The 11,084-nt window shown below is 33.5% G+C and overlaps 1 protein-coding gene across 1 annotated transcript; it reads right to left on the bottom strand.

Moving 5' to 3' along the window:
- Nucleotides 1-7,235: 7,235 nt before the first annotated feature.
- On the bottom strand, nucleotides 7,236-10,859 carry LOC127866231 (uncharacterized). The gene is made up of 6 exons (XM_052406654.1): nucleotides 10,850-10,859; nucleotides 10,109-10,222; nucleotides 9,693-9,803; nucleotides 8,972-9,259; nucleotides 8,614-8,641; nucleotides 7,236-8,016 (listed from the first exon to the last, which is right to left on the bottom strand). The coding sequence occupies exons 1-6, from the start codon at nucleotides 10,857-10,859 to the stop codon at nucleotides 7,965-7,967; spliced, it is 603 nt and encodes a 200-aa protein (XP_052262614.1). The 3' UTR covers nucleotides 7,236-7,964.
- Nucleotides 10,860-11,084: the final 225 nt, after the last annotated feature.

The following is an 11,084-nucleotide window of genomic DNA, read 5'->3' as shown; positions in this document are numbered from 1 at the left end:
ATATATAGCTATATTAGCGGATAGTTTAGGTGTGTTCTGTAGAGCGAATACTGCTAGAACCCCCCCCCCCCCCCCGAGCCCTTAATCTCGCGTTATCTCGGCAGTCTCGTTACGCGTGATTTGACAATGTCGAAATCGTCAGCCTTACGCATGCGCAGTTCTTTGAAGTATTAAAGCAACGATCTATAAATAAACACAGATTAGAAACATCCATTTGGAACGATTGTGCGGAATGTCTAAATAGCGTGGGAATGAATGTCCGGGTAGTAAAAACAACGTATGAACGAATATCTGCTTTGTCAAAATTCGCGTTGGAACGATTTTCCTTGTCAAAGAATGTTCGGATACATAAATATGTGCTAAATAATTATAAATACATTTGAAATATTTATTAGCTTTTATGCTAAACACGAAACCTATCTAGCGAGTACCGCTAAAATAAAACTCCGTCTTAACACAGTCTTATAAAGAGTGTTCGTTAGTGTATAGAAGAACACAATTAAAACAAGCATTTTCATTGACCACAACGGGGTGAAAGAATGTTTCCGAAAAATAAAGAGACACACACACACACACAAACACACAAACACAAACACACACACACACACACACACACACACACACACACACACACACACACACACACACACACACACACACACACACACACACACACACACACACACACACACACACACACACACACACACACACACACACACACACACACAAACACACAAACACACACACACACACACACACACACACACACACACACACACACACACACACACACACACACACACACACACACACACACACACACACACACACACACACACACACACACACACACACACACACACACACACACACACACTCACATATACACACACTCACATACACACACTCACATACACACACACACACACACACGCACGCACGCACGCACGCACGCACGCACGCACGCACACACACACACACAAGAGAGATTTTTGACATGATGTGACATATAGTTATCACTTATAATCACGTTTAAAGAGAAATCAAGGTGCATGCATAGACAGTTCAGTTTGCTCCACGTTCGTTTTTTCACCTGTATAAAAGAATTCTTCAATATTGTGTTTCACTGTAAAAGAACATTTATTACAGTTAAACGAAAAATGACACAACATTTAAACAGTTCATGTGCTTTGCATTTTCTATTGCTTTTTCTTATGATTGAGTCAACACACATTTTACACGTTCGATCGTTCGTGAAAAATATTACAGACCGACAAACATTCCTTTGAGAATTTAAGTTATATAATAAGTTTTGTATTATACGACTTTTGTATATCTTTGTTTTGTGCAATTATCAATGTTTATTCTACAGATCACATTTGCTCTGATGACAACGGGTATCTTGAATTTGAATCAAGATTAAATAAAATGTATACGGTATAGATCTACACTAGTGGTACTATATGCTATGGCTTTGAAATATGACATAGGTGTGAGAATGTTTATGTCATAACCCCTCATCAATTTATTATTAAACAACACATCCATGTATGCATATGTTTGCCGTAATTGTAACCAGTGTCAGTGCTCATGAAAATCGCGAATGTAATTTATAAAAATCAACTGGTTTATAATCATCGATATATGCTCTGCTCTATACACGTTCAGCCTCGTTCTGAAATTCGACGCGTCACGTGATATCTAAAAATAGCAAAAGCGGTAGTATTGTGAAACTGGTCTATTGAAAGTATCTGGAATTCGCGCAACGAAAACGAGATCAATATCACGTGACATCAATCGAGCAGCCGCAAGTCTCACTCTGTTATCTGGCGTTATCGTTCGCTACTGCAGCGTGTCTTCCCGTTTAATTTCCAATACACAGCATTTCATTACTTCGCACAATAGAACTACAAACATTTTTAACATGAAAAAGTTTCGATATTAATAGCACCGTTGATAAATTAAACGTGATTTTAAAATAAAACATAATATATTTGAAAACATACGAGTCTCTGAACCAATAGTAAGTAATGAAACGTAATAATGTTATTTTAGGCAGAGTTAGCTTTTTTCAGGAACCTATACAAACATATTGTTTGTATATGTCCCTGCTTTTTTACAAGTACACCTTTCAATTGCCGTAAACTGAATTATTTCTTTCTAAAATAATGAACTAAGAATTAGTATAAAAGTGATCTCAAAATCTACAGTCTATAACTTTAACTGTAATATTGTGCGGGTATTAAATAACAATACTTTGAGAGATTATCGGCCGAGTTAGACTATTTAAAAGCATATAAATACTTCTGATGTACATATCATTTTTAATGTAATATACAATGTACAAGATTAAGATTTTTTTTATTTTAACGTGAACAGTCTCGGAGATATTCATTACCGATGCATGTTTTTCTTATTGAAAATACATATCCGCTTTTGACTAAAACTTCACTATTTCTAAATTAACATTTCATGTTCGAACATTTAGAGGTAATATAAAAAGCTATGGTCGAAAATAAACTAATTTATAAAAATCTGTTCTGGTGATGTTCTCTTTATTTCCTCAACTGTGATATTTCTCTATTAAATTTTCCAATTAAAGTGTTAATTTTAGAATTAACTATAAAACAGGTAACAAATATATTTATTTTAGTTTTGTTTATTACGTACAAATAATATTAGCAAGACAATAAACATTTTGAATACACTACTCTTCAAGAGAGACCATGTCCCCAATGTGGAAAAAGTGTGTTTATGTCTGTGGCACCACATGTCTACGCATCTGTTGATAAGATTATCACGATAAGATGATTGAAATCTCGTCGCCGGGCGTGAATACCCAATAACGCTTATCTTTGTTTATTTATAAATCTTTGATCATCATCACACCTTTTTACTGCAAACAATTGGTGTAAACAAACTATTAAACATTTTTACTTGTAACAATGTACTCATAGTCATGAGTAAATTTATTATTATATATTCTCAAAATACTATTAAATTCTCCACATCTTTATCAACCTTATCATCATCATCCTATCGACATCATTATCATTATCGTACAAATAATAACCCATATACAAAGTAGGAATGATTGCTTGTATTTGACGGGACTTCTAAAAAAAATAATTCTTCTGACGCCCGTATGTGTTCCAGGTTCAACGGAGATCGACCTCAATGGCACCGCTCAGTTGGTGAATCTCGAGACGACTGTAGACGGGATAACATCTTTGTTCAGATGTCTAAAGAACTAAAACGGTAATATTGAAATGATGTACGGCATATCATTATGAACACTTAACATGCACATGTGTGGCATGTGAAAAGTACAAATATATTCATTACTATTCGACGCAAAGTATATACCTAAAATCAAGAGTTACGGTTTGAATAAACTGATCCCCGCCGATGCCCAAAGTGCACGCAGGACGCCCCAACGCCCATCAATCACGTTAAGTTGCTTAAATATTATAAATTTGTTTAAAGAAGCTGCTATTATCTGCAAGATTCATCCACCACCACCAATCAAGAGAAGTGTACATGACTTCACGTACACCCTATACAATAATCGGAAAAAATGAACGATTCAGGTAAAACCGCGAGCGGGATACGCAACCCTAACTGCATATGATGAATTTTTTAACAGCTATACTTAACCGACGTCAACATCTAACCAGTCACATCAAAACGAAAAAAATAAGTAATCGTAAAATAAGAATATCTTTAAAAATTAAACGTTTATCACGTAAGAAAAACAAAAAAAATATAACACTGACATTTAAACATACCAAGATTTCAATAAATATTCTAGAAGTAATGTCCAGGAAGTGTGAGTATCAAACATGAAACACATGAACTTAAAAATCCACATTAAAACACAACATGAAGTAAAATATTAATCAAAATAATCAAGAAAACTTAGCTGCTTCAGACTTGAACGAAAATATACGCATTGACTTTCTCAGTAAAGGAATCGGTTCGTGTTAGATCCCATCTCACATGGACTAAAGAACCGAACTGAAAATAAACTTAAAGCGAGATTATACGATTTTTTTATGCGTTAAATTGTAATATATTGATAAAAATATTTTACAATAACACAAAATAGGCAAGACAAATTATACATTGAAGGTGAATTTCATAAAATGCAGCAAAGACAAATTAGCGCCCCGAGCCGATTGTGACGAAGATATTTCGTAAATATTTTCCTACAATAAACGAAGCATTCGTTTTTTTAGTAGGATCAGAGTAAGTGTTCGTGTGTCGTTTGAATAGATATCGTTGCAGGAATTTAAAATGAACAGTTGAACTAACGATTCACATCGTACATGCCTGATTTACATGCTGGCAAATTCGACTGTTAGGACATTTTCGATTTCAGATTTAAATATACGGCTTATTTCGCATTTTCGACACATTATCTTCTTAACTTGTATTTTAATTTATATTGAAATATATGTATAATAATTTTGTTTACACATTTTATATTAATTCATAAATATTTGAAAAAATCGTATAATCTCGCTTTAATATCGATTTTATAATTGCAATATTATAAACGTGAAAGTAACGTAAGCGATTATTTTGACATATATATGTTCATTAAGGGCGGGTGGGGTTATCACCCTTTCGTTTTCCTGTTCCATTACTTGCGCCTCAATAGATTTGCAAATCATATATACCCCAAAACGAAAAACTCGTGCGCTTTCGCGCCAAATCTTTAACACAAACCCCGTGCATTACTTGCGCTAAACCACTACCATTATCTCTCTTCTTAATAACATGTATTAAACAATACTTTAACGTTTTTATCAAACCGAGACTAATTTCATTTAAATGCAAATGGTGAGCAATTTATTACCGAATGTTACGTTTAAAGAACGTTTCCTCTGTTTGAATGTATACCTCTTTCATACTTTTCAAAGATACAAAAACTCAAGCTACATTACAAAAGATGAAACAGAACTTGTATTGTTATAAACTGCGACATGTGGGGAGCTTCACTTTTTTGCACTAGACATGTACTATTAAGCAGCATAGCGTCCTTTTTGGAAGGGATATTATGTTCTGATGTTATGTAATCGACTTACCGGTTTGGAATCCATTTTAAACTTTTTGGCGGGTGCACACAGCAGCGGATAATATGCCAGGTTAAAAATAGATTTTACATCCGGTGATGATGGTTTTGACAGCCGACGCATATAAACATTAATGAATGAAATTCTTCATGAACGTTGACGTCGCTCTTGGTTACCAGAAAAATTCCCACGCACGGATTTCAACCATAATTGTTTACAATCAATTAAGTGCACAAGTACTGGAATTGGTATAGCGTTTTTTTAAGGTGTATGTCCAGCGCGTGTGCCGGGAGGCTTAATGTATTTTTTGTTCAGCTCTATAATATTTATATCAAATCTGTATGAAAAAATGTCGGTGAACATTAATCCGGCTTTATTTTTTTTAAATATTGAGGCGTTCATAAATTATGAATCTAATACGGAGCATTAATTCTATATGAGCAAGTCTCGCTGCGCACGATTACGCTCTTACGTATCGTATATATTTGACTCTTATGGATCTTAGCGATTACCTAGTGTTTAATTTTGCTTAATCTAAATTGAGTTATGCATCTATATGTACGTTAAGCAGCATAGCATGACTCCCAAATGACCAACAGTCATTTCATATGTGAAAAAAATTGACACAAAATACCTACCCATCTATAATAAAGTTTATATGTGTTCTTCAATATTATCGTTTTGTTTAGTTTATTAAAATATTTGCGAGGCGGGGGAGGGGGAGGCGGGGCGTTATTAATTACCCGATACGGTTAATACATGGAAATTAATTACATATGCAATGCAAATGAATGAAATTAAATTTTCAATGTAATGTGGTTTGCTTGATAATTTTATACAATGCTCGTTGATACCAATCTGTGTTAGTCTCAAACACAAAGAGACCGGTACAGGTCCTTTACTGAATATCTGCTGAACTTCTTCATTTAAATTGAGATAAAATTTGAAAAATTTCAGGACGTGGTGCACTTTTTATTACACAGTTCTGCCTTTGCTATAAACTGAAATTGTAATTATGTTTCTTAATCAAGTATCAAATTGAAATTATATAAAAATCTAAAGGTTCAACAAAAATGATTTACTGCTATTTAATTGTCCCGGCGATGTTCTCTATATTCGTAAACTGATCTATTTCTTAATTAAATTTTCCAAATAAAATATATAATTTTTAGATTTAACTGTAAACAGAAATCACATTCTGCTTTCACTTATTACGGACACATAATATTAAAAAGACAATAAATATTTTGAATTCAAATCTGCGATAGAGGCGCACACGCATTCTCTTTAAGGTGGATGTCACCATTTTTTATTAAGCGTTTCCTTGTATGCCTGTGACACCACATGCCGGCACATGTGTAGATAAGATAATAACGATAAGATGCGTCATCTTTATCTCTTGACTGAAATATCGGTTGCCGCAATGACACAAATCTTTATTGCAGCACGGCAAATATTACGCATAATCCAACTTGTACTGTTAAAAACACACATAGTATCGTTTTCGATTCTTCGGTGTTACTACAAACAAATTCTTTGTTGAGTTTACAAATGACGTGTATTTTAGGCTATGAAACACTATGCTGTATGCAGCTTATACATTATATTATGCGTGTGTGTTTTACAGTATCTGTCCTTTCAGGGGAAAATATTTATTTTGAGCCAATGTTGGTCAAATTCACCTTGGCTGCCCGGGTCTTGACCAAAGAAATAATGTTCATCAAAATAGACCAGTGCACGATGGCCAATGGGACCTTAAAATTGTGTTATGCATAAAATCGACCAAATTAAATCCCAATCTAAAAATAGCTGTCTACGCCCCGCCTACTCGTTTACGGCAGTGATTAACTCCGCCTCTTCATCCGTATTCCCCGCTGACATCGACTGCGCATGCGTAGAGCTTAATTAATCCCTTAAAGAGAAGAATTAATGATAAGAGATAAGATATTTTTCTATATTTATACAAATTTTATTGGATTTAAAAACAAAGATACGTTGATAATCTGTTCTTAAATAAAAATATTGACTAGATCAAGTGTACACACACAGTCACCAAAACAAACAACACTTGTTAACAATACTCGTCATCAGTGACATTTATTGTAATCGGTTTAATCCTTAAAAAATGACAAGGTCATTTTTAACAAGGCGCATTGTATTGGTGTTTCTTTTTGGCGGAAGATAAAGTTTAAATATTTCATCGGAAAATTACTATGTAGTTATTGATTCATGCAAGTATTAAAAGACAGCCATGAAGAACAATGGAACAATAAACGTCGTAAAGTTAACATGAGAACATTGGTCATATACGGAAACTTTGAATCGCAGCTTAAGTTGTGGTGGATATGCACTTTTGCTGCTGGTCGATGAACCATTGGACACAGATCGTGTGTTTGTTTTGTTTAATTTATAAACGCATGTATATTTTGATTAAATAAACGTGTATTAGATTTTTATGAACAAATCGACAAATCGTATTAATCAAATAATCAGAGGTGTATAGTTTTTGTCTCAATCATCTTCTATTGACCTAGAGAGTATCGATCTATATTTATTAAGACGTTTTCATTTATATTACTTTTTTTATGTGAGTTCGCAACGTCTAGGGGCGTTTTTCAGATTTCCCCAATTGAAGCCAAGTACTAGTCTAGTCCAAGGAAACGGACTCGAAAGCGTTTCAAATAAGATTTAGGCTTTCTATGCAATCGAGCTAAAATAAATAGGTTTAAAATAAAAACGTGTTATTGATCGTTAAGCCTGCGATGGTTTGTCAATAATGCTGAGTCGTCCATGAAGTGTTGCTCATCACAGTGACACTGACGCTTTTTTGAAATGTGCATGCTAATTTGGAAATAAGCTGCTAGCGTTGGCGGTGTATTGTGATTATCCATTAGGTCCCTTTCCAGCAAGACTCTCGTAGAAGCCCGTTTTATTTCTGAAAAAAAGAGTTTGTATTTAGCTCATTTTTCAATCTCTCGGTTCAATGATATCCATTCAGTTTGAACGTGGATGCCATGCTTTAGAAACACGCGTACTATTGTTAAAAGCGCAACTCCACGGTACATACATGTAGGTTATTATATTTTCATGAATAACACTTCAGAAAAATATATATGAAAAGATTGTCTGACAAATGTGTGTTTTGCTCATTAACTCGAATAAGATATGTATGTTTAGCGGGCGCAGAAAAACAAGTAGTAGCTGTTAATCTATATAAGTTAAATGGACGTGAAGTACCGATATATACGCATGCGTAATTTTGCGAAAAATTGTATTAAGTGTAAATAGTTTTTCTCTATTATTTAACCATTTATAATTGTTACCAGAGAAATATCTTCAGTTAGAGAAAGAATATGAAAATTATGCATAATTTAAAAAAAACATGAATATATTTTGGTTGAAATATTTCCATGTAAATATAACAATTTTGGATTATGCAGTTTATTTAGTGATGTGTGTATAAATCGTATAGATATCCGGGACTTCAAATAAATGGACCTAACCGCTTGAATCTAATTCTATAAGTACATACGGATTCACGTCACAAACCGCTCCGGCGCCTGTTAATATAAAAACAAAATAAGCCAAAAAAAAAAAAAAGTAAGACAGAACAGGCACAATATATGAAATTTAAGAAATCTGGAATAAAGGAAGTAAACTGAACATTTGTATGGAAGCTAAAAACAAATAGTGGATGGGGGTTTCAAAACATACACCAATGTCAAATTCTCGTTTATGAGGAGCACTAGTGCAGAGTCGTACGCATGGTGTTTACTCATTATCTGAACACATGTTCAGTTTACATTATTACATTGTCTTTGATTATTTGCAAAACGTATTCAATATGTTTCAGATGATGTAAATTTCAACTGCAACTATCAATATTATACCGCTAGATGATGGTTCCTCGACATTCTTGGAATCTCGGACGGCGTCATAATAATGGACACTTCCAATGCTCGATTCACTGCCAGAATCCGCACAAATATCTAAAATGTTTGCTCCTTGCGGTACAGGGAAACTGTCGGCAATCGGCGAAAAAAACGTCATGGGGATGCTTTCGTAAATGTCAATGGTCGATCGTCTGTTTTCTTCTACGACATCAGACACTGCCGCATTTGTGTTCTCGTTTGTGTGAGAGGTATCATGAACTGGTGTAACGATGGCAACAAACGCATCTGTATGTCAAAATTATCAATACAATTTGACATTGTAATGTTTAACACTATACTACAAACTCGTGTTTTCCAATGTGTATACACTTTTACATAAGCTATTGGTGTTAACTAAACAGCTCTTTAATATTAGTAATTCAGTTTTGAAACTAAATAATTAAGTTATAAATATGTATATTCGATATAAGCGGATTTTGTCTCCAAGCGGATGTGAGTCAATGCAATTTTATTGATACAAATATATGAACATTATATACATACAAAATGTTTAACCTACCTTGCAACTGAAACACTGATAATGAACAATATTAACTACATCCGATGAAACACTTGTCAATGTACTGCTAAACAAATGTTGATATAATATTTTTTAGATAATAATTAGATTTGAATTTATTAAAATCTCATTCAATCTGAAACATAAACGTTCGAATACCTGATAAATGATTGTATTTCCTGTAGAGGTATATCAACAGCGATGCTGCGATAATGACCACAGACGCTGCTGAGGCACTTAGTATAATTATAAACTTTTTATAGAAGGTATCTGAAAGTATTTAAACGCAAGTATCAATTTGTTGTGTGTAGCTTGAAAACATTATTGCATGACGAAATGTGTTTTTTACATATTATAATAACAATATGCCACCGTTGAAAACGCGCCATGAAACAAATTATATGTAACATGTTTGATGATAAAAACTATTGTTCTGGTAGAAGAAACTTTAAATGGTCACCGCTACTTCAGGTTACCGTTATTTTTAAACAAAACATATTACTCACTTAAGAAAGCAGAACAATTCTCTGAATGTAACCTATACTACAAACGGATATTGGTAATCTATGTCTCACCAAATCCTCCAGGTAAAGAAGTAGCTTTTATATCAACATGTTCAACGCTTTTGTTAAACCCTGCGTGTGTTTTGTCCGAAATGTGATCCGGCAATGTTGTTGTCTCAATGTTATCTGCATAATTGTCTATAGAATAAATAAATGAATTACATGTTCTCGCAATCAGACAACATCAAGTTATTTTACTATTAAATAATTTATTGGTACACATGTACACGTAATGTTGGACCTACGCGCTTAATTATTTATTTATGTTAATAGTGGAATGGCTATTTAAAATAATTCATACCACTGTATTAAACTGAAACTGTTGTGTCCGCTTTTATTTCGTTAATTTTATATGTGTTTTTGTTCGTTCATTTATACAATATGCACATCGTCACAATATATGAACACAATAAGCAAATACAAGTTTATATTACTTGTTGAAATGCACGTTTTGTCTTTTTTACGCTAACGTTGTTATTGTGTTGCTTCCTGAAATATGCTAAGCGTTTACCGTAGTCATCAACTACATATTTTACTATGCCATTTATTTTTCTTTATTTGAAATTATTACTGAACCCTCAACAAAAACCTTTATATATTCATAATCGTCTGATTACTTTTCACATATTAAAGTTCAAAATATTTTTAATGAGCAGTAATATGCATTTCAACGAAAATGATACAACATATCGTGTTAGCCGATTGTCTATCTTTATATTATTTTATGATATTAATGCAAGTTAATTTAATAACGCATGTCCATTATGTTTCCTTAATTCATCATTTAAAGCACAACACTTTTGTTCCTGTGTGCATCTGATATTTGCCGTTACCTTCAGTTTTTATTGAAGCAGTGGTCTCTTTGTTCATAGTGTCTTCTTTCAAAGTAAGAGCCGTGGAATAATGAACGGGCATCTTTTTCTGGCCGGATGAATCTCAAACATAAATACATGATATAAATGTATAGAAATTTCTTTTTTGCCTTACA

Source organism: Dreissena polymorpha, chromosome 2 (genome assembly GCF_020536995.1).
Source record: "Dreissena polymorpha isolate Duluth1 chromosome 2, UMN_Dpol_1.0, whole genome shotgun sequence".
Taxonomy (NCBI): domain Eukaryota; kingdom Metazoa; phylum Mollusca; class Bivalvia; order Myida; family Dreissenidae; genus Dreissena; species Dreissena polymorpha.
The sequence above is the reverse complement of the archived record's forward strand: the minus strand, read 5'-3'. Positions and strand labels throughout refer to the sequence as shown.